The sequence below is a fragment of the Schistocerca piceifrons genome, chromosome 1 (genome assembly GCF_021461385.2).
Source record: "Schistocerca piceifrons isolate TAMUIC-IGC-003096 chromosome 1, iqSchPice1.1, whole genome shotgun sequence".
In the NCBI taxonomy this organism is placed as follows: Eukaryota; Metazoa; Arthropoda; class Insecta; order Orthoptera; family Acrididae; genus Schistocerca; species Schistocerca piceifrons.
In genome coordinates, this window is record NC_060138.1 from 939,013,002 (window position 1) to 939,038,273 (window position 25,272).

Genomic DNA, 25,272 nt, shown 5'->3' on the forward strand with positions numbered 1-25,272 from the left:
TCCTTCCTGTAAATGTTAAACACGAACACAATATTAAACAAAAATGTTTGTTAAATTAAGGAATTAGTTTACTGTGTACAGCATTCAGCAATAGCATATATTTGAAGCAGATTGGTTGCTGAGTACTCACGCGACAAATTTTGGAGCAACATCAACCTTTTGCACTGTTGTCATAAATCGTCGATGGATATAAATAATCCTCCTAATTGGTGCTTGACAAGAAATGCATTTGTTCGACTTCACATTAGTCGCTACAGCTTGAAGATAACTATTTCTTATCGCTTCAACATTTTTACTCTTTTTACTACCTACTTTTTTTTCACCTGCAATAACAATTACACATTTATTTTACATGTAATATATCACAAGGCATATAGCAACAATAAATTTTTCTATTTTTTCGACTGACAGAGCTGTAGTAAGAAGCTGTACTGAATTAACTGACAAAGATTTAACTTCAAACATTTCACCACTTGTGATAAACAGATTTTTTTAAACTGTGTTCATCAGATATTTAATTTGTCTATTTAAGTGAGTGACATGCAAAGCAAATTAAATTTTCTGTTATTCATTATATGCACAATAGAATCATTCATAGCTACAAACTTCATATACATGTGTGCTGATGTAATCCAGACGGGGGTTCTTATGAGTCTAATGAAGAAAATAAAGTCCATCAAATTCAAAGATTTCAACCTTATGATCTCTCAGTAGAGAAAGCCATGAACTGTCATCATGCAACACTCATACTCACAAGCGTATGTGCTGTTAATAATGCAAATTTGAACTTACTGTTTATGTGCCTATCCACTAAACAGCTTATCATTAAACTGTATGAAGAAGAAAAGAATATACAACAACTGAATACATTAACATCATATTTATATTTAATGAGCTAACTGAATTTTACACTCAAGACAAATGGTAATGTGCTATTCTGACAAGAGTGACTGAGGCTCCATAATTTATGCAACTGTTGATGAAGTTAGTTACCTGACAAAACATTCTCCACATAGTTTTCAATTTTTTCTTTCACCATCACATCATGGCTCACTCCACTAGTTGACTCTTTTGTATCCAGACCCATGCTCAGCTGTGTCTCCAGCTCTTGACATTCTGTGATGAAACCAGCATCCAAGAGCCTAAGTTGTGCAATGAGTGTGTGTCTCACAGAACCTTAAAAATAAAATTGTAATACATTTAACTGAAGAAGAGTTATCTCAATAAATAATTTCATACAAATGGTGTTACAAATAACTGAAGCAGTTTCAGTAATGTGCTACAGTTTGTTTGTTTGTGTGTGTGTGTGTGTGTGTGTGTGTGTCCGTGTTTTAACATAATATTCTAGCGTCTTTATTTATTGGTAGTGAAGCAAGTTTTTCTTGGAGTCTGTACTAATAAAGTTTCATAACATTATATTCCAAGAGGAGATGTACTTTGAACAACTCATGTTGTAGCATCTTTTGTTTGTAATTTAAAACATTATAGAAAACCAGAGAATTCAATACAGAAACCCATATGGCCTTTATTGATACTGAGAAGGCTTTCAAGCGAGTGAGCCATGATAACCTTTGGAAGATTATGTCTGAATGTGAATATCATTATCAGCTAATAGAGATAGTCAAAAGTCCTTACAACAATACATGCATTGTAATAAACACAGGTAGGAATCTATTAGAAGAAATAATTATTAACTAAGTTGTAGGCAAGGGTGTGTATCATCACCTATCTTTTGTAATATTTACATTCACTTCATTCTTTGTAAATGTAAATGTGAAGTAAACAAAGAAATTAAGAAAATGAATGAGGAATACCTGAATGTACTTTTGTTTGCAGATAACATCATTATTACCAAAAAAGGCCTCCAAAGACCAGTATACCAGCAGAATGAAATATGCAAGAAATAGAATTTCAAATTTCTAGTGACAAAAAGAAAATAATGGCATTTTGAGGAAAATACCCAGTCAGATAAAAAATTGTTTTGGATAACTAACTCTCAAATCTCTTATTTACACTGTGTATAAACTTCGATTTTTGCTCTGATATTGAAAATAAAACACACAAATTCCAATCTGCCTATGGTACCAAGAGCAGAACCTTGGGCAAAAAGAGACCATCATGAATTTCTTTAAAGTGAAGGTGGTCCCTGTGTTATCCTACCTAAGTGAAATCTGAGTTGCAATAATAGACATGATTAGAAATGAAGGTATTAAAACAGACTTAAATATTTTAATATGAAAGAAAAAATTTAAAATACTGTGGAGGCTGGAGATGGCACCTCATGAGACTGCCAGGCCACAGATTAGATTAGATCATATTAGATTCAGTTTTCATTCCATAGACCCAAAAAATGAGATGATTCTCTTGGCTGTGGAACATATCACAAAGTATACCATAAAAAGCATAAAACATTTGAATATAATACTTACTACCCTGATCATTTGTCAGGAGATTGTCAAACTAGGTGATTACAATGACAGTAAACTGGAAAAGCTAATATTTACAGAATTAATCTGCTGTCAGAATGAAATATTGTTAAGCACTACTAATAAATTTATCATACACAAAATACCAAATCTTGACTGTTGTGACAAAGTGCTGTCAAAACTGAAATCTAACAGACATTTTTATTTAAGCTGGCCTAACAGTCTCTCTTAAAATATTCATTTACAGAGCAGAAAGAGTTGCATATCAAGAAGTCTTTCAAACTCTTTTTAAACTGTGCTTTATCTGAAACCAAGTTTCGAATGGTTGCTGGCAATTTATTGAAAATGTGTGTTCCTGAATATTGGACACTTTTTTGGACCAAGGTAAGTGATTTTAGGTCTTAATGTAAATTGTTCTTATTCCTAGTATTGATACTATGTATTGAGCTATTAGTTAGAGAGATATATTACTTGTAACAAATTTCGTTAAGGAGTAAATATACTGAGAAGCAGTGGTTAGATTACAAGGTCCCTTGAACAGGTTTCTACATGATGTTCTTGAATTTACACCACAAATGATTCTTATTACACACTTTTGCATGCTAAAAACTTTTGCTTCATTTTATGAGTTACCCCAGAATATGATCGCGTATGACATAATAGAATGAAAGTAAGCAAAGTGTGCAAGTTTTTTTTTTTTTTTTTTATATTATGTCTCCTACATCTGACATTATTCTCACTAAAAATACAGACTAGTTTAGGTGTTTAAGCAATTCTGTGGTATGCCCTTCCCAACTGAATTTATTATCAAGTTGTAATCCCAGAAATGTAACACTGTCAACCTCTTCGATCTGCATGTCTTCATATGTTATACACATACTGGAAGGAAACCTCTTACAGGTTCTGAACTGCATATAGAGGGTCTTTTCAATGTTTAATGACAGTGAAGTAGCTTTAAAGTGTTTATTAATGTCAGTGAAAATTTGACTAGCAGCTATTTCTAAAGATGTACATGACTTGCTACTTACTGCAATGTTTGTATCATCTGCAAACAAAACAAACTTAGCATCTGGCAATGTAACAGATGAGATTTCATTAATGTACACAAGAAAAATCAATGGACTCCAGATGGGACCTTGAAGAACACCACATGTAATTAATTCCCATCAGATGAAAATTGATTGCTTACTGCACAGGTATTTTGCAACAACACCCTTTGTTTCCTGTTAATTAAATAAGACTCAAACCAATTCGCAACACTGTCAGTGACACCATAATATTCTAATTTACTTGAGAGAATGGTGTGTGTCACACAGTCACAGACTTTTGACAGATAGTAATATCACAAATTGACAGGTCACAGAAAATGCCAGTAGCCTCTAATTTATTATCCAATGAATTAAGTACATTCTCAATGTATGTGTATTTCAATAACTTTCTCTACATCAGAAGCATTAAGAAATCCAAACTGTGGCTTGGGCAATATATTATTTGCAGTCAGATGCAATGCTTGAACAGAACCTTTCAAATATTTTTTGAGAAAGCCAGCAAAAGTGAAATTGGTCGATAGTTTGGTGTTCTCTATTTATCCCCCTCCTTGTAAAGTGAGAACTTCAGCATATTTTAGCTTGAAATGTTCCACTGATAAGAGACTGATTACACATATAACTTAAGATGGAACTCAACTCACATGAGCACTCTTTAATTAACTTTGTTGATATGTTATCATTCCCACAGGAATACTTAGATTTTAAGGATTTTATGACGGATGCTTCTGTTTTGGGAGATGTGAGTGACATTTCCATATTACTGAAGTTATTTTTAAGGACTGGTCTCAGATACTCCATTGCACTGTTCACTGAACCTGATAACCCCCAGCTTGTTTAAGAGGTTTGCAACACTACATGCACTTGTTAGCAAAGTCTCATTTATTTTTAGAGCTACTTTCCCTTTTCCTTTTTGGCCCCACCTGTCTGTCTTCACTATATCCCATACAGTTTTTACTTTGTTGCCCGATGTAATTATCTTTTTCACATAATAAAGCTGCTTCGATTTCTGTTTCCCCAGAAGATCCTGAACTACAGGCTGAATGGGAAAAGAGATATCAAAAGACCTAGAAAAAGATGGGAATGATTTTGTTTATTTGTGGCTTTGGAACAGACAATAGTCTGTTTCATGTACGGAAGATGATGATATTGAGACTGTTTGCAGGCAAATCATAGAACTCTGAAGATCTGTGTCATTGCACTAGTTTTGACTCTCTTTTGGCAGAGTACAGTGACTGAAAGGTACTGAGAAATTATGTTGGCCTTTAATTTCATTTGCATCAGTCTGTCATGACAGTTCAATGACATTTCAAGAATGAGGTTTCACAAATATTTGGTGTTACAGAATAGGTGATTGAGCATGTTTGGGTAAGCTCCCTAACAGCTTACAGAAGTTAACAGAGCAGATGAAGAACTCAACACTCCACAACTGACAAAGATCTTTCAGAACAATTAAAGCAAAAATCTTAGTGTTTACAACTGCCAGTGGTATGAATTAATTCATTCTGAGTTTGCCACATAATAGCAATAGAACATGGAAGAGAAACTTGCCTTTCATGATGAAGTAACTTTTTCACCAATGGTAAAATGAAAACATACAACTTGTACATCTGGGACATGGAAAACCGCTACACTATTGCCCATCATGCTTGGGAAACACAAAGAAGTTAATGAGTTCAGTGCCATCGAGAGAACTGGTAATAATAGATCTTTTATTTCAAAAAAATAATAATAAAATGGAAAAATGCCCAATAGAACAATTCCCTCCAGCTAACTGATTTACGCAGTGCACAGCTGGCTCGACTCAACGTAAGAAGAAGATAATGAAGATGAAGAAAATTATTACATGACATGAAATGTAACAGCTCGAGGCATCATGTTATTTATTCATGAGGAGTGCTTCAACATGGAGCCAATTACATCACAATTCAGTTTTTCAAACAATGGAAACTCCTAGTAGGAATATTAACAACGTAGGAAAAGACAGATTGCTGCTTGCCGTAAAGAAGACAGGTCTAGTTGCAGACACACATAATTAAAAGACACTTACAGAAAGCTTTTGACCCCAGCCTTCATCGGCAAAAGAAAAACAAACACACACACACACACACACACACACACACACAAACAAGCACACCTCACGCACAGATGACCAACAACTCGAGCATCTCGGGCCAGAATGCAACTATCATGAGGGATGCAATCAGCAATCTGGAGGGGGGCACAGGAGGGGGAGGGATAGAAGTATATGGGGGAGGCGAACACTGTCTGAGGAAGTGTGCAGGGAGCAGAATACCAACAGCTGCAGTATCAGGAGGCCATATGGCAGAAAGGTGGAGAAAAAAGGAGTGGGGAAAGATGGGTGGGTGCATTGACAAAGCGTGGCACGTAAACATTGTGGGAGAAGAGAATGGGGAGGAGAAGATGGGGCAGAGGGGGTGGAAGCTGTTGGGTGGAGGGTGTAGGGTAGCATGTTACCATTGGTTGGGGCTGGGATAATTACAGGAGCAGAGAATATGTTGTCAGGATAACTCCCAGGTGCGCATTTCAGAAAAGCTGGTGGTGGAGGGAAGGATCCTGAAGGACTGGGTAGTGAAGCAGCCATGAGAATCAAGTGTGTTACGTTCCGTTGCATGTTGTGCCACAGGGTGGTCTACTTTGCTTTTGACCACAGTTTGGCAGTGATCGTTCATCCTGGTGGACAACTGTTGGTAGTCATATCAATGTAAAAAGATGTGCAATGATTGTAGCAGAGCTGGTAAATGACATAGCTTCTTTCACAAGTGGCCCAGCCCCTGATGGGGTGGGATAAACCTATGACAGGACTGGAGTAGGAAGTGCTGGGTGGGTCAATTGAGAAGGCTTTGCACCTGGGTCTTTCACAGGGGGTATGATCTTTGTGGCAAGGGGTTGGTATTGGGAATGGCACAGGGATGGCCAAGGATGTTGTGGGGGTTGGGTGGGCAATGGAACACCACTATACGAGGGGTTGGGAGTATCTCGGCTAGGATTTCCCTCATTTCAGGGCATGACGGTAGGTAACCAAAGCCCTGGTGAAGGATATGGTTCAATTGTTCCAGTCCAGGGCGATACTGGGTAATGAAGGGGACACTCCTTTGTGGCTGGTTCTTGGGGTGGTGGGAGGGTTGTCAGTGTGAGGGGAAATGGCATAGGATATCTGTTTGCAGACTAGGTCTGTCGATAGTACTTGTACTATGCGAAGGTCTTCTTGTTACCGCAGATACACCATCCACAGGTGACCATGCTGTTTGGGAGGGATTTTTTGGTGTGAAAGGGATGGCAGCTTTCGAAATACAGGTACTGTTGATGGTTGGTTGGTTTAATGTAGACAGAGGTGCAGATGGAGCCGTCAGAGAGGAAGAGTTAACATCTACCAAGATGGCAGACTGGTTGACATGGACAACATGAAACAAATGGGAGATAAAGTGATGAGGTTGTGAAGGAACAAATATAGGGTTTCTTGACCCTGAGTCCTGATCATAAAGATATCATCACGGAACCTGAACCACACTAGGGGTTTGTTGTTTTGGAAGGCTAAGGTGGTCTCTGAAGGCCCATAAAAAGGCTGGCCTACGAGCATGTCATGTGGGTGCCCATTGCTGTGCCGTGGATTTGTTTATATACCTCCCATTCAAAGAAGAAGTAGTTGTGGGTTAGGATAAAGTTAGTAAGGTGTATGAGGAACTAGGTAGTAGGTTTGGAGCCTGGAGAACATTGGGAAACATAGTATTTAATGGTGGCAAGACCATGGGCATGAGGGATGATGTGTGTGTACAGAGAGGTGGTGTCAACAGTGACAAACAGTGATCCACGAGGTCCATGAGTAGGGATGGTGGAGGGTCAGCAAAGGAAGTAGTTGGTGTCTTTGACATGGAAGGCTACATTAAGGGTAACTGGATGGAGGTTTTGGTATATGAGGGCCTAAATTCTTTCAGTGGAGGTACAATAACTAGCCACAGTGGGGCATCCAGGATTGTTGGGTTTGTGGATTTTGGAGAGCATGTGAAAGGTGGGTGCTCGGGGTGTCTCAGGGGTGAAGAAGGAAATGGATTCAGGGGAGAGGTTCTGGGAAGGGCCAAAGGCTTTAAGCAGGGATTGGATGTTGTGTTGGACTCCTGGGATGGGATCATTCTGGCACAGTTTATAAATAGAGGAATCAAATAATTGGCTGTGGCTTACTGCCAAGAAATTTGCAGCAAGGAAGTGCTTCCATTGCAGAGACTAGGAGAAGGAGAATATGTCTTTGAGAAGTCCAGCATGTTTAAATTTGACTGTAATGCTAAAGATGAGGTCTTTGGATGGTGCTGAAACTTCTAGGGAATTGACGGTTTTGGAGGAAAGGTTAACAACGGTGTTTCAGGAGTGTTTTGGCTCTGGATCTGGTGGAGAGTTGGTAAGGAGTTTTGGGGGATGCAGCAAGTTGAAAAGGTCAGCTAGACAGGGTTTAGATGCTATGAGAGGTGGATGAGTAGGAACACTATGGCTAAATATCGGTTGGATAGTGGTGCCCCATGGTGGCAGTAAGATGTCAAAGGTTCGATAACTTAGGGAGGTGGTGCCTGGAGAACAAGGGATTCAATTTCAGAAACCTGCTGTATGGAGTAAGGACTGCATAGTGGCAGTTTCTTGTAGAAGGAGCAGAGGTAGTTCTGGGATGCCTGTGCCATGGAGATGTGTGTTTGCAGTACCAGATTTGTGAGGGCCAGAGATTGGCCAAATCTGGGAACATGTGATGGGGGGAGGGGTGGGGGATCCACAGAAAGTAATCTTTATGGTATGCTGTTTTGGGGGATTCTATGGTTTTGGCAGCTGGTTCAGACAGCATTTGAGAACCAGGATGTAATTATATTGATGCAGCATCTGATGGCTCAGATTCTCAACTATGATAGTGATAACTATATTTATTCATATTTATATTTATTCCTATTGATCCCACCTCATCCCTCATCCTGATGTACTTTAACGTTCTATTTTCCCCATCTGCCCATGCCACACAAACTTTTGATCATCACCCTATCCCCTCATAGCACCTAAAACTTCCTAGCTGACCTTTTCAACTTGCCACATCCCACAGAACTCCCCACAACTCTCCACCAAATCCAGAACCAAAACATTCCTGTAACACTGTTGTTAACCTTCCCACCAAAACCCTCAACTCCACAGAAGTTTCAGTGCTATCTAAAGGTCTCACCTTTAACCATACACCCAAATTTAACCATGTTGGACTTGTCAAAGACATTCTCCTTCTCCCAATGCCTGCATCAGAAGCACTTTGCTGCCAATCCCTACAACCAAAACTGCCCTAATTCCAACACTGAACCCTGCCTCTGTCAGTTCACACCACTATTCAACCATGATCCTCCCCCTCTACCACCTAACCACCCGTGGTCACTTCCAGGAATTCCTTACCTCCAATTTAGCCTCACCACCCTTCACCCTGGCCCCTTCCTTAGAACGCAAACCTTTCAGTAGAGTTAAGAATAGCCATATACAACCTCAAAACAAATCCTGACCTAATCATCCTATCTGCAGACAGAGGTAACAACACTGTTGTTATAAATCACAATAACTACCTGGCAGAAGGCCTCCACCAATTATCCGACTCCTCCACCTACAAACTCTGCCAGATTGTATGTTTTGTTTTGTTTTAGGGCACAAAAGCAACTAAGGTCATATGCGTCCATTTCAGAACCTTAGAACAATATGACAAAATATAAGTTGAAAGCCCAGTCAATGGAAGGAAAGAGGACTAAAAAGAAGGACTTCCTCATGGAGAAAGGTCCACAAAATTCAGCATGGAGACCATGGAGGTCCAGAACTAAAGATTAAACATCCTTTGCCATATTGCTACGATGGATACAAAGCTAAATATGGTCAGCAACCTGTCCATAATTTGCTAAAAGGCCAATAACTCAGACAGCAAACATACATTACAATATTTTTTTAAAGGCATTCAGTCAGGAAACCAACAAAGGCTGATGACAATGAGCATGAAGAGGTAGGAGATCATCACTTAACAAACAGCAATGGCTAAAATGAAAATTCCCTATTTGCAACCTAGCTAAAGCGATCTCGTGGTGAAAGGGCTGAGAGGAGGTTGGCCAAGCATCCGGAAGAGTTTTAATTCCCCGGAGACTGTTCCCATGAAGAGCCGACCAAGGGTGATACCAAAGTGACACCACCTGCTCACAGATGGCAACATGGACATTGTCAGAAGGAGTGGAAGAACCAGCGAGCTGAGGTAGGACAACTGCAGCCTTGGCAGCAGCCTCATTTCCCGTCAGACCAAGGTGACCATGACCTGCATAAACATCACAGTGGCTCCCCCAAGTGTGAGCAAGTGGAGCTTTCTTGGACCCATTCCACTTTCAGATGGACTGTGTACAGCACATGGAGGCTCTAAATGGCAATGAGAGAATTGGAGCAAATGACACAATTGAAAAGCCTGTGTCACTGGACGTACTGCATGGCCTGATAAAAGGCAAAGAGCTCTGCTGTAAATACTGAGCAGTGTTCTGGAAGCCAGAACCAAAAATGGTCAGTGCCAATGGCAAAGGCACACACGACACCTTGTTCAGTCTGAGAGCCATCAGTGAATGTAATGGTACTATCGTGAAGTTCGGTGCGAAGATTGAGAAAGTTACAGCAATAGATCGAGTCTTGAATAGTGTCCTTAGGAAGTGAATGAAAAAGGTGAACACAGGCCACAGCATTAGGCAAATGGGTTCACACCCATCAGGCAAGTGGCAGGTTCCATGAAGATAAGCTGCCAGAGTGAGAGTCAAAAGCAAACTTCAGGGGGTAATAGAGAAGAGGAATGTGCCCCATTCTGGTGGTCAAAAGAGTTGTTGAAGGAGAAGGCACAGGATGGATGCCCAGGCATGGCAGATAAAAGGCATGCATATCTGTTGAGTAGAACATCATGCTGGTGTGACAATGGTAGTTTGGCAGCTTCTGCAAAGAGATTCTCAACCAGGCTAGTGTAAATGGTGCCAGTGTCCAAACAGATTCCATGATGTGGGATTGTATTTAGAAGGTGGCAGATGGGCAGATGTGCAGATGCATAAGTGAAACACCCATAGTTTAGTTTTTAATGCACAAGGGATCAGTACAATTAGAGGAGGGAGGTCCGATCCGCTGCCAAGAAGTACCACTGAAGACACAATAGGACACTGACGGACTGGTTACAGTGGGCGGCCAGGTAAGACATGTGAGGCGACCAAGAAAGTTCCTATCAAGCATAAACCTCAGGAATTTCGTAGTTTCAGCACACAGGAGCAACAGGCCCACAATGTATAGACTGTGGAAGAAACCCACTGTGCTGCAAGGAATTCATGCGAATGGTTTTGACAGTGGAAATGTGAAATCCATTGTCAATGCATCACAAGTAAAGGCAATCAAGACATCTCTAAAGACGCCACTCAAGGACAGAAGGCTGTGGAGAACTGCAATAGATTGCAAAATTGTCAATGAAAAGGGTGCTGGAGATGCCCAGCAGGAGACAGGCCATAATACGGTTAATGATGATAACAATGAGGATGACACTCAGGACGGAGCCCTGAGGCACCCCATTTTCCTGGATAAAAGTGTTTGACAGGCCAAACCCACATGTACCTTGAAAACTCTGTCTTTTAAAAATTCCTGAAGGGGACGGGCACGCGGCACTGGAAATCCCATGTAGTACAAAGGATACCAGTCTTCCAGCAGGTGTCATAGTCTCTCTCCAAATCAAAAAACATGGCCACAGTCTGGTATTTCCGCAGAAAACCACTCATGACATGGGTTGACAAATTGACGAGGGGGTCAACTGCAGAACAGTGCACTTGAAATCCACTGTGCAGTGGTTAGTAAATTGTGAGACTCAATCCACCATACCAGCCGGGCACAAATCATACGTTCTGTCACCTTGTAAACACAGCTGGTAATAGAAACGGAATGGCAACTAGAAGGAAGGTTTCTGTACTTACTGGGCTTAGGTAAGGGTATGACAGTGGCTTCACACTAGTGTCTGAGAAACATGCCATCCACACAGATGTGATTGTACCTATGAAGGAGAAAGTGGTTGCCCACAAGAGAAAGGTGCCGTAACATCTGAACGTGAACATCATCCAGCCCTGAGACAGAAGATCAGGATGAAGTGAGAGCACGATTTAGCTTTTGCATAGTAAAGGCGGCATTGTAGCATTCATGATTCTCATAGGAGATTGATATCATCCAAGCCTCCTAGATTCATTTCGGATGGAGGAAGGCAGGGTGACAGTGGATGGAGCCAAAAGCTCTGCAAAACAGTGGTCCAAGGTGTTGGGAGATAGCAATGGGGTCCACAATGACATCTTCTGTTACAGTCAGGCTGAAAACTGTGGAATGGACCTTGGTCCCAGAGATGCGTTGGAGGCTGGCCCACATGACAGAAGAGGGAATGGAACTGTTAAAAGAAATAGTAAATGTAATCCAGCTAGCTTTTTGGTTGCCTCGAAGAATGCGATGACACTGCACAGGCAACTGTTCATAATGAATGCAGTTCATCACTGTAAGATGATGGTTAAAAACAAGGAGAACACATCTCCACATGCAAATTGTCATGCCCCACCTCAGTCCACCAAGGCCCGGAACACGGCGCGGTAAAGGTGAAGTGTGAGGAATGCAACATTTTGTGACAGTAAGGATAATGTTTGTGAGCTACTCCACCTGGCCATCACAACTGGGGAAATGTTGTTTGGCAAAGGTCGCCAGGCAGGATTAAAGCCTCTAATGGGTCTTTGAAAGCCGCCAATTGGCTTTACATGTGGGCGGGGCAAGTCAGTAAACGGGTAGCACAGGGGAAATGGTCACTTGAGTATGTGTCAGAGAGAACGGACCATTCAGAGACAATGGGCAAGCTGGGCAGCGCAGAATGAAAGGCCCAAATGGGTATAAGTGTTGTGAATCCAGTGTTAAGGCAGATGAGATTTAATTGATTGAGTTCAGCCAAGAGGGCATCTCTCGGGCAGTATCCAGAAGACCTGCAAAGAGGATGGTTTGTGTTGAAGTCACCACAAAAAGTGATGAGGGAGTTGCCCAATAAGCTGGAGGAAATCTGTTCTAGTGACACCGAATGATGGAAGGATGGAGACATTGCAAAGAGAAAAGGTGAAGCGAGGAAGGAAAATTCGGACTGCAATAGCTTGCAGCCAGGTGTTCGGTGAGATGGTTTGACTATGAATGTCATCCCAGATGAGCAGCCCAACTCCCCCATGACATGGAATGCCGTCCTCTGGGGGGTAGGTCAAAACAGACCAGAAAGAAATCCAAGAGGTCAAAGCAGTTGCGAGGATGCAATTTTGTTTGCTGGAGGCAAAAGACAGGTGGACACTGCAATTTCAAGAGCAGGCGTATTTGCTCCTTGTTGGATCTAATGCTGCGAACATTCCATTGGAGGAGAGTCATGATGGGGAAAGACGAGGGGGGAAAAAAATGAAGGGTTCATCCCAGAAGCTGGCGAGTGCCAGCCTTTGAAGACTCACTGCTATAGTGCACAGAGTACAGAGTATCATGCTCCATGAGGTCTAAAAGGGGAGTTGGCATTCTCACTGAGTAGGCCCGTGGATTCCAAGGCAGAAAACGGTTGGCAGTACACTCCGGTGAAACAGAGGTTAACCATGTGAGGGTATAATGTGGCAACACTATTGAAGAGTATCTCCCAGTCGGCGAAGGAAAAGACTATTTGCCTTTTTTGATTTCTTGGAGTCTTTGCGGTTGGCACATGAAGACTTAGATGTCTGTTGGCTGGAGGGACATAAAAAGTCTTTGTAGGAGTATTCCTTGTGTCCTTTCTCACCTGCCGGTTGTGTAGCAGGTAATTTAGCTGCCGGAGGTGACAATTTGGGGGCTTGTTGCACAGCTGGAGAAGAAGATGGGAACACTATCATGACACTGAGCGATTCTACAACTGCAGTGCTGAGTTAGAGGTTACAAGTCTGCAAGGTTGTGTCCTTCATAGAGTGAGGTGTAGCAAGAACGGTGCCTTAAGTGCCAGATGGTAAAACGCAGGGCTTTCGACCATCCAATAACTAGCGAATAACAGGGTAAGGCAACATTTCCTTCACCCAGATCTCCTGGAGAGCACGCCCATCAAGATACACGGGACTTTTTTGGAATGAGGCTCAAGGTTGCCATTGCAATTGATACAGAGGGGAGGAGGAGGCGACCAATTGCCCTCGTGAGCATCCCCATTGCAAGTAACACATTTGGCTGGGTTTTGACTGGGCATATGAGTGCGGTTGACACTGGTAGCAGCTCATCAGGTTTGAAATGTACAGTCAGACCATGACAACTTCATGGCCTCCTTTGCTCTCTGATTAAGCATTACTCTATCAAACATGAGACAAAGAGTGCATGTAAGCACTAAGGATGCATCAACTTTTCTCATGACCCGATGGACTGCATTGGTGCCTTAATCAGAGACTATGTTTGGATTTATTCCTCAGTCAGACCATTGAGCAGCCTAGTGTAAATAACACCACAGGAAGAATTCAGTGTTCGATGGGCCTCGACACGAACAGGATAGCTGGGGAGAAGCAAGGCTGAAAGCAATTGTTTCGCTCAAGGATCACAATTAGTCTGCAAAAGCAAAGTGCCATTGCATCAACAGGAGCAGGATTTCACAGGGCCAGCAACTGCATCAACACCTTCCTGAATAAAAAACGGATTAACCGTAGCAAAGGACTGATCTACTTCAGTATGTGATAGGACGAGGAACCGAGGTGCAGCTGGGAGTGTCGTGGAACCTTTACCCTCATTCCGGACTGGCTCATGGCGAGAAAATGATTGCCAGCAGGGTGCACTCCTTCCAAATGCCCCCCCCCACCCCCACCCACTTAGGTGACTGTTCACACCTCCTGAACTCGTGGCAGAGGGGCCAACTAGCACTTTCAGAAGTAACAGCTCAGACAATCATTCGTAGGCCTGGCCTGCAGCACGGGGGTATGTGCGAACCCTGCCTGTCGACCCCGTGCTGGAAATTATGCCTTATCCAGTCACATGCTACATGATGGACGCACGGGCTGGCTTTCCGGAGCACATAGGGAGGAAGAAGAAAGAAAGAGGAACCTCAAATGGCGAAGCAGAGGAAGGGAAGCTGATGGAGAACAAAGAACGAACGAAAAAATGGTGGAAAGACTGTTCGGATGGCAGGCTACTGAAAAATCAGAATGCATTTCCAAAAATATCCCCAATATGTTCCCCAAGGTAGGGGAAAAAGAACAGCAGGAGGACAGACATGCAGCATGGAAGGGGAGAGATGCTGCACGGGCTGGAGCCCAGTGATGGGCAAGCACAAAGTCACCAAAGAAAAGTGAGCCCCTGGAGGGGGTGGAGGGGGTGTAACACTGCCAGAGTGATAGTACAACCTCCAATCCATGCTTAAGGCCTTAGGTCCTTCCCAGAACCTCTCTCCAGGATCCATTATCCACCTCACTCCTGACAAATCGCACACCCACCTCCCACATGCTCCCTAAAATCCACAAATCTGACATCCTGGACCCCCATTGTGGCTGATTTTTGTGCCCTCACTGAAAGAATTTCTGCCCTCATTGATCAACACCTCCAACCAGTTGCCCTCAATGTAACCTCCCACATCAAACACACCAATCACTTCCTTCACCGACTCTCCAGCATCCCCCCCTTTACCTCATGGATCATCATTGTTGGTGCCATCTCTTCATACACGACATCCCTTTTGCCAGTGTTCTTACCACTGTTAAACACTATCTTTCCCAACATCCTTAAGACTCCAAACCTACTACCTCATTCCTCATACACTTTACTACTTTTATCCTAACCTGCAAATGCTTCTTTGAAGGGACAGTATATAAACAAATCCAAGACAAAGCCATCAGCACCCGCATGGCACCCTCTTAGGCCATACTTTTTATGGGCCATCTAGGGGAGACTTCCCTTGCTTCCCAAAACACCAAAACCCTAGTCTGGTTCCGATTCATGGATGATATCTTCACGATCAGGACTCAGGGCCAAGGCAAACTATCTTCGTTCCTTCACAGCCTCCAAACTTTCTCTCTCATCCACGTCATGTGGCCCTTGTCAACCAGTGTGCCATCTTCGTAATTGTTAATATTCTTCTCCCTGATGGCTCCATCTGCACCTGTCTACATTAAACCCACCAATCACCAACAGCACCTGCATTAACAGCTACCATCCTTTTCACACAGAAAAATCCCTCCCATACAGCCTGGCCACCTGCGGACGGCGTATTTGTGGTTACAAGAATTCCCTTGCTCAGTATGGTGAGGGTCTCACCAATGCCTACACAGACAGACACTATCCCCCAGATCTAGTCTGCCACCAGATCACCTGTGCCAATTCCCCTCACACCCTCAAAAGCCTCCCACCACTCCCTAGAACCACCCACAAAGGAGTGTCCCCTTTATTATCCAGAACTGGAACAATTTAACTATATCCTTCACCAGAGCTTTAATTATCTATTATCATGTCTTGAAATGAGGGACATCCTACTTGAGATACTCCCCCCCTCCCTGTCAAGTGGTGTTCCAAAGTCCACCCAACCTCCACAACATCCTAGTCCATCCCTAAGCCACTCTGTATACCAACCCGTTGCCACAAGGATCATATCCCTGTGGATGACCAAGGTGCAAAGCCTTCCCAATCGACCCACGCAGCACTTCCTATTCCAGTCCTGTCATAGATTTATCCCACCCCATCAGGGGCCGAGCCACCTGTGTGCCATGTCATTTGCCTGTTCTGCTGCAATCATTGCACAGCTTTTTACACTGGTTTGACTACCAACAGCTGTCCACCAGGATGAACAGCCACCGCCAAACTGTGGCCAAAAACAAAGTAGACCACCATGTGGCAAAACATGCAACTGAATGTAACAGACTTTATTTCAATGGCTGCTTCACTACCCAAGCCATCTGGATCCTACCCTCCATCATCAGCTCTCCTGAACTGTGCAGATGGGAGCTACCCTTACAACACATTCTCTGTTCCGTGATTATCCCAACGTGAACCTACAGTAACATACCGTCCCCACACTCTCCATCCAACAGTTTCCACCCCCATCTGTCTTATCATCTCCTCCCCATTCTTGTCTCCCGTCCTGTTTCTTTGCCGCCCTCTGCCAATGCATCCACCTGTCTTTCCTCACTCCTCTCGTTTTTTGCTCCTTTTTTCCCAACTCACTGCCCCACAACCTCCTGACACTGCACCTGTTGCTATTCTAGTCACTGCACACTCCACCAGACAGTGTTGATCTCTCTCCCCATCCAATACTACTATCCCTCCTCCTTTCCCACTCCCTCCACATTTCTGTTTGCATCCACTTGAGAGTTGCATTCCAACCCATGATGCTGGAGTTGGCAGTCATATATGCATTAGGTGTGCATGAATGGTGTGTGTGTGTGTGTGTGTGTGTGTGTGTGTGTGTGTGTGTGTGTGTTTTTTGCTGATGAAGGCTGCGGCCAAAAGCTTTATCTAAGTTTCTTTTAATTGTGCCTGTCTGCAACTTAACATGTCTTCTTTACGGTTAGTAGCAACCTGATAATTTAGTGATTCTTTTAGTATCTCCTTGTTCTTAATCATTTTTGTACCTTGAAGGGCATAAAAAATTAAGCAAAAGCTCAGATAGGTATTAGGCAGACATTCAATAGTAACACACCACAATTGGAATCGTTTTGGTGGTAAATCACTGAGAAAGTTCCATTCACCTGAATGGAGAATAAAAATAAAATTACATTTTACTGCCATAATGAAATTTTCCATTTACCTTTGTCATAATTTTATGTCCTGTAGATTATTAGCTTTGCCTTCACATATCACTTGGCTCTTACAATTTAAGATAGAAATGGTTGATGCCTTTGGGCTAGCGAAGCAGACAGAAAAATATTTTCACTGAATTATTTTATTTAGCTAATTATATGTTAGAGAAATAAAAGCAAGTAATATTGTCCTTTCCAAAATCAAAATATTTTAATATCTCACAACCAAATCTCTTCAACACCTATCTATTTTATGCAAAGAAGTTCTACAGGATAATGAGAGATGATTACATACCAAAATGAAATTATAGTTTCTAACCTTGAATCTGAAGAGCATGGCATGAAAGACAAGACATTCTTAAAATCTGGTAAATCATTTTGCTGAACAATGGATTGACTACGGGCAAAGGTAGTTCTATATAACCAAAATGTCCTGGACAGTTGAAAACATTTCTCAGGCACGTTGCACAGGGTCCGGCTTTCTCATGTACAGGACCTGTAATAACAATAGATCAGTAAATACAATATAAAATTAAGCGAAAGCGTACAAGAATTTCATTTCACAGCCGCCCCCCCCCCCTCTCTCTCTCTCTCTCTCGTGGTGACAGGGAGGCTACAGAAGAGAGAGAGATAGCGAGAGAGAATCAAATCCAGGACTCCACAATCTAGAGGCAACACCACTAACCATCCCATATATCTTGACAAGTTAGGAGTCATCATGCACGCATGCAGCTGTGGTTGGGGTAAAGGTAAACAGCAGTACGTACATCTGCAGCTAAAGGCTTTCTACAAGACTGCTGTGGCAGCATTGTAAGTATCAACAATTATCAACTTATGCAGGCACTCTGTAAATAATACTTCCACAATGTCACCTATGGTAACCATTTCTTCTCTTCTCACTAAGTTTTGAATGGCATTATCTTCTTACTTTGACAATGTACTTCATGAACATACCCACACAATCCACACAAAATGGGAGCAATACATGGTGTTAGCTGACAAGTCAGAAGGAAAATTTAGTAAAAGAGTTCACAGTGAAGTGCTTCACAGGCTGCATAAATAAGACAAGTCCAACGATTGCATCTTCTCTTCTTGAAGGCTACATAAGAGAGGAAAAAATAATTTTACACAAAACAAATCGACAAAAACTGAGTTCATCATTATCTGACACTCATTTTGATTCCTCATCTGCAACCATTTGTAGCTTCTCAGATAATTCAGGTGAAGCATACAGAGCAACTACGTCAAGAGAAGGGATTTGATCCCAATCCATATTAGTATCAGGGTTGAAAAAATCCTTTTTTCTCAATAAAAAGTAAATAAATAAAAAGAAACAAGGTGTTAAGTTGAGGTTTAACTCATTTTTTTTTTTTTTGTACTGACAAACATTTCAGTTTAAATTCAAATGATTAATTTATTCAAAACATTAACTCATTTTTACAACTACTTTACTCTAAATGTGTAGAAATTGTAAAAGATCACTTTGAATTAGTCCCTTCTAAGACAATCGAAATCTTGCCTAATTTTATAATATATAAAGAGGCCACTCATCATCTTTGACAACTGTCAGAGCGCTGTAAAGTCCTGGACCTTTTTCAAGCAGACAACACAAATATTCCACACTCATTTGAACTATGGATCAGTCTTTTAGAAAGTCCGGATATGGAAACCCATAAGAAAGTAATTTTAAAAAAGGAAAGTAACAAGCGCTAGAACCAGTCCACTATCTTGCTAATATGCTAGATCCTAGGTTCAGAGGGAGAAGATTAACTGCTGAACAAGAAAAAGGTGCGGAAAACTGGCTCACAGAGGTGCATCCACAGTGGATTGCAAGTGTTACGTCTTTTTGGACTGCTGACTCTGATTATACTCCTGCCACTAGTTTTCTGATACAATCATAACATAGTTCAATCTAAACAAATGGTGAAACATAGTGGACATGGAAAAAAAGGCAACTTACCAACAGGATTTATTACTTTTGTGAAAAAGCCACATTTCTTGTCCTGCCAGCACTGCATTGATTTAGTGAGTCTTCTTCAACTACAGGCATGTTTGGTCAAAATTAAGATATAATTTAGCAGAGAAAATAGCAGAGAATTTAGTGAATGCCTACATATTCCTATGTGCTTTTAAAAAGGACTAAATTGTACTTCACTGTCATAATGACTCTACACATCCTTGTTGTTCCCTGTAGTGATTACAGTTGCACTGTGATTTTTATAACAGTCAGAACTCTAAGAATCTCACAGTACACCTTTCCTGATTAGTACTTCACAATGTATTATTTCTGAATAGTGACAGTTTGGCATTAATTGTTGATTCCGTTAGCACTTCGGAGAGCCATTTGGTGGATGTTCTTGCTTACACGAAGTGCTAAGTTACTTGCAAAACATGTCACGCTCGCAATCAGTTCCCACACATTCGTTGTTGTAGTGTGCTTCTGTTGCTGTCTTTATTGTAAAAGTTTGGTAGCAAAATGGGGGGACACATGAGTAATGATGAAATTCTGGTGTTGCTCAAAGAATCTAGATCCAAAATTGACGATGATAGTTTTGAAATCAATGACAGTATTTCTGAAACAGACGGGAATCTCTTTATCCTTCATCTTATAAGCAGGAGCCACACAAAGATGTTGAAAAAGTTTATGACTTCTAGGGACTGTGGCCCGACTGAAATGTGTTAATCTGTGTTAAGGCTAACTACGTAATATTTTGTATGTTAAATAAATTAACATAATTAAATATAGTTGGATCTTTTTAATTTAAAAAAATCATGGTTTTTTTGGATTGGGTTAAATTTCAACAACCCTGATTAATATAGAAATTCCTGTCTGGGTGGTCCTAAAGAAGATTTTAAGAAATTGATTTTATGTTCTTTCCACAATCACTGTTAGAAACATACCGTGCTCATACAAGAATCATCCTGTTGTTATGGACACAACATTTTGTACAATAAACATTGAAGTATTACCACGAAAATAATAAATATACCTAAACATGAACAATATATAGCACAGGTTTGATGGTGTAAGTTGTGCTGGTTTGTCACTAAACAAGGGAACAGTAAGTGTTCCAGACATAACAAAGCCTTCACTTTTTCTGGAATGAACCAGGAGTGACAGAGGGATAAAAATGAATGCACATCCATTCATTGTGTTTTCATATAGATGTACATCTACACGAATACTCTGCGATACACAACTAAGTGCCTTGCAGAGGGTTCACTGAACTACCTTTAAGCTACATCTCTACCGTTCCACTCTCGAACAGTGCACAGAAAAAACAAATACTTACATCTTTCCACGCAAGCTCTGATTTCTCTTATTTTATTATAACAATCATTTCTCCCTATGTACGTGGGTGTAAACAAAATATTCTCACACACTGAGGAAAACGCTGGTGATTGGAATTTCATGAGAAGATCCTGTCGCAGTGAAAAATGCCTTTATTTTCATGACTGCCACCCCAATTCATGTATCATATGCATGGCAGTCTTTTCCCTATTTTGCAATAATACACAATGAGCTGCTCTTGTTTGAACTTTCTCGACGTTTCTGCGTCAACCCTATCTGATATAAATCCTATGCCACACAGCAATACTTCAGAAGAGGGCAGACAAGTAAGCATAAGCAGTCTCCTTAGTAGACCTGTTACATTTTCTAAGTGTTCTGCCGATAAATTGCAGTCTTCAGTTTGCTTTCCACACAACATTATCTGTTTGTGATTGTTCCAATTTAAGTTATTTGTTATTTAAATGGAAAATTGTACTGAACTGCAGGAGGTTCTGCAGTGAATTGACGCATGGTGCAGGGAATGGCAATTGAATCTCAATGTAGACAAGTGTAATGTGCTGCGAATACGTAGAAGGAAAGATCCCTTATCATTTAGCTAGAATATAGCAGGTCAGCAACTGGAAGCAGTTAATTCCCTAAATTATCTGGGAGTACGCATTAGGAGTGATTTAAAATGGAATGATCATATGAAGTTGATCGTTGGTAAAGCAGATGCCAGACTGAGACTCATTGGAAGAATCCTAAGGAAATGCAATCTGAAAACAAAGGGCGTAGGTTACAGTACGCTTGTTCGCCCACTGCTTGAATACTGCTCAGCAGTGTGGGATCCGTACCAGATATGGTTGATAGAGAGATAGAAAAGATCCAACGGAGAGCAGCGCGCTTCGTTACAGGATCATTTAGTAATCGCAAAAGCGTTACGGAGATGATAGATAAACTCCAGTGGAAGACTCTGCAGGAGAGCCGCTCAGTAGCTCGGTATGGGGTTTTGTTAAAGTTTCGAGAACATACCTTCACCGAGGAGTCAAGCAGTATATTGCTCCCGCCTACGTATATCTTGCGAAGAGACCATGAGGATAAAATCAGATAGATTAGAGCCCACACAGAGGCATAGCGACAATCCTCCTTTCCACGAACAATACGAGATTGGAATAGAAGGGAGAACCGATAGAGGTACTCAAGGTACCCTACGCCACACACCGTCAGGTGGCTTGCAGAGTATGGATGTAGATGTAGATGTAACAATTAAGTATTTAGTCAGCCATTATAACCTCCAACCTAAATGCACTAGGATGAAGGACACAGAGGGACAAAGGACATGTGCTAAAACTTCGATCAAATGATAAAACCCACCTTCACGAATAAAACGTAGAACTAAATCAGCCAATAAGGCATTGTCAGATAACATTAGCGGCAACGAGTCTAGTAACCCAAGATTTTGTCGCTGGGCAGTCAAAGTGGAACAGTGCACCAGAATATGGGCCACCGTCAACCGGGCGCCGCACCGGCACAAGAGGTAACCGCGGGTCACCCAAGCATGGCCAACGCGGAGCCGGCAGACGACAATTGATTCCCTGCAAGAGGCCCGCGTGGAAGACTTCCACACATTCATAGTCTCCTTAGTGACATGCAGTTCGTTGTGTGTACTGTTATGCTATTCTGTCTCCCAAAGTCGAAAAACCCTACAGTGTAGGACAGAATGCAAGTCAGGTTCAGGGATGCCCATCTCTATAAGCAGGTTCCGCGAATCCTGTTTGGCCGGCCTGTCAGCAAGTTCGTTGCCTGGGATGCCAACATGTCCTGGGGTCCACACAAACACCACTGAATGACAGGACCAGACCAGCGCATAGATGGACTCCTGGATGGACGCCATCAAAGGATGGCAAGGGTCGCACTGATCGATAACTTGTAGGCTGCTCAATGAGTCAGTACACACAAGAAACGATTCCTTGGGGCATAAACGGATATACTGGAGTGCACGAGATACGGCCACTAGCTCTGCACTGAATACACTGCAGCCATCGGGCAAGGAATGCTGTTCTATATGTCCCCCATGGACATACGCGACACTGACGTGAACATCAGCCACTGAGCCGTTGGTGTAAACCACTTCGTGGCCTCGGTACTTGTCAAGCGGCAGCGGAGAGCCACGTGGTTAACTGAGTCCTTAGGGCCATGTGAAAGGTCCAGGCGAAGCTGCGACCTAGGTGTACACCATGGAGGTGTAAGTGAATGGACCTCAAGTATAGGTGGTAAAGGCAAGGACTCCAGTTCAGAAAGAAAAGATCGGACACGAACTGCAATTGGAAGCCCTCACCTGGGCCGCCAATGCGGGAGATGAACTGCCGTGGATGGGAAAAGGAGAGGGTGATTCGGATGCGCAGGAGAACTACGAACGAGTATGTAACTGGCCAGAAGTTGTGCACGCCTAACCTGCAATGGAGGCACTCTGGCTTCCACAAGGATGCTGGTCATCAGACTCGTCCTAAAAGCTCCTGTCGCTAGGCGAATGCCACAGTGGCGCAATGGGTCAAGTAAACGCAACACTGAGGGCGCCGCCGAACCATAAAGCAGACTCTCATAGTCAAGGAGGGATTGAACAAGGGCTCTGTAGAGCTGCAGCAACATAGAGCGATCTGCACCCCAATTGGTGTTGCTCAGGCAGCAGAGGGTACTGAGGTGCTGCCAGCACTTCCGCTTAAGCTGACGAAGGTGAGGAGGCCAAGTCAATAAGGTGTCTAAAACCAGTCCTAAGAATCGATATGTCTCCACTACAGTGAGTAGATCATCATTAAGGTAAAGTTCTGGTTCTGGCTGAACAGTATGATGCCGACAGAAGTGCATAATACACGATTTTGCAGCAGAAAACTGGAAACCATGGGCTACAGCCCATGACTGTGCCTTGTGGATGGCTCCCAGGGCGCGCCACTCAGCAACACGAGTACTGGTGGAGCAGTATGAATACAGAGAAGGTGAGATGGACGGTCCTACAGCAGCTGCTAGACTATTAATGGCCACTTAAATTAGAGAGACACTCAATACAGAGGCCTGCAGGATCCCATTCTCCTGGATATGGGGGGGGGGGGGGGGGGGGCAACTATGGGAGGCACCAACTTGGACATGGAAAGTACAAAGCGACAGGAAATTCTGGATAAAACTCATGAGTGGGCCTGGGAGACCCCACTTGTATAATGTAGCAAGGATACGATGTCACCAGGTCATGTCATACGCTTTTTGTAAATCAAAACAGACGGCAACCAGCTGTTTGCATCTGGAAAAGTCTGTTCAGATGGCAGACTCTAGGGACACAAGATTATCGTGGTAGAGCGACCCTTGAGGAAGTCGCCCTGACATGGAGCCAGTAGGCCACGTGACTCCAGGACCCAACCCAACTGCAGACATACCATATGCCATATGTTCCAGCAGCTTACAAAGAACGTTGGTGAGGCTGATGGGCCAATAGCTATCCACATTAAGGGGGTTTTTACCGGGTTTGAGGGCTGTAATGATGGTGCTCTCCTGCCATTGCGATGGAAAGATGCCATCACACCAGATCCAGCTGAAGATGACGAGATGTCGCTTGTAGTCAGATGAGAGACGTTTAATCATCTGACTGTGGATCCGACCTGGTCCAGGAGCTGTGTCGGGGCAATGTGTAAGGGCAATGAGAAGCTCCCACTCTGTAAATGGGCCATTATAGGCTTCACTGTGGCATGTAGTAAACGAAGGGACTTTCCCTTCCAGGCGCCGTTTGAGAGTGCGAAAGGCTGGTGACGGGGGAGGGAGGAGGAGGGGGGGGTAATTCTCCGATGCAGAGGCTCGAGCATAGTGCTCAGCAATCGCATTTGCGTCAGTAAATAACACACCATTTATGTTAACACCGGGAACACCTGTTGGGGTCTGTTACCTGAAAACACGTTTGATCTTTATCCAAAAGTGGGAAGGTGATGTAGGGCACCCAATGGTTGAGACATATCTCTCTCAACACTCCTGCTTCCGTCGTTTGATAAGTCAGCGAACGCAAGTATGGAGCTGTTTAAAGACTATGAGATGCTCCAGGGAAGGGTGGGGCTTATGCCGCTGTAGAGCTCACTGACACTCCTTAATTGCTTCAGCCACTTCCGGCAACCACCAAGGGACTTGTTTAAAGCCCATCTGGGCAGTCATCCGTGGGCTTGACACCAGGGCAGTGACAGGAAGATGGGTAAATGGTCACTACCACACAGATCAGCATGTGCTCTCCAGTGGATAGATGGGAGAAGTCCTGGGTTGCAAATTGATAAATCAATGGTTGAGTAACTACCTCGAGCCACAATGAAATGTGTGGCGGCCCCAGTATTTAAGAGGCAGAGATCGAACTGAGCCAGTAAGCATGGAGCCACCCCACAAGGTGTTATGGGCGTTTCAATCTCCCAAAAGTAGTAAAGGTTCAGGGAGTTTGATCAGTCAGTGCAGTTAATACATTCAGGGATACTACACTATCTGGAGAAATATGTACATTGCAGACAGTTATTTCCTGCATCGTCGTTATTCTGACAGCCACAGCTTCAAGAGAAGTTTGAAGGGGCACAGGTTCACTACAGACTGAGTTTAGGACATACATGCAAACTCCACCAGACACTCAATTACAGTCGCTATGGTTCCTGTAGTATCCCTGATAGCTGCGGAGGGTAGGGGTCCGCACTGCTGGGAACCAGGTTTCCTGGAGGGCAATG

General features: G+C 42.8%; 1 protein-coding gene across 1 annotated transcript in view; it reads right to left on the reverse strand.

The window, feature by feature from the left end:
* The window catches only part of LOC124776695 (DNA-directed RNA polymerase I subunit RPA1), a 307,614-nt gene that overhangs the window by 269,079 nt on the left and 13,263 nt on the right, over positions 1–25,272 (reverse strand). The window contains exons 3-5 of the mRNA XM_047251802.1: positions 17,585–17,761; positions 994–1,176; positions 131–323 (exon numbers count right to left, since the gene is read on the reverse strand). Of these exons, the coding sequence (XP_047107758.1) occupies positions 131–323; positions 994–1,176; positions 17,585–17,761 (553 nt within the window). The remainder of the gene's footprint in view (positions 1–130; positions 324–993; positions 1,177–17,584; positions 17,762–25,272) is intronic.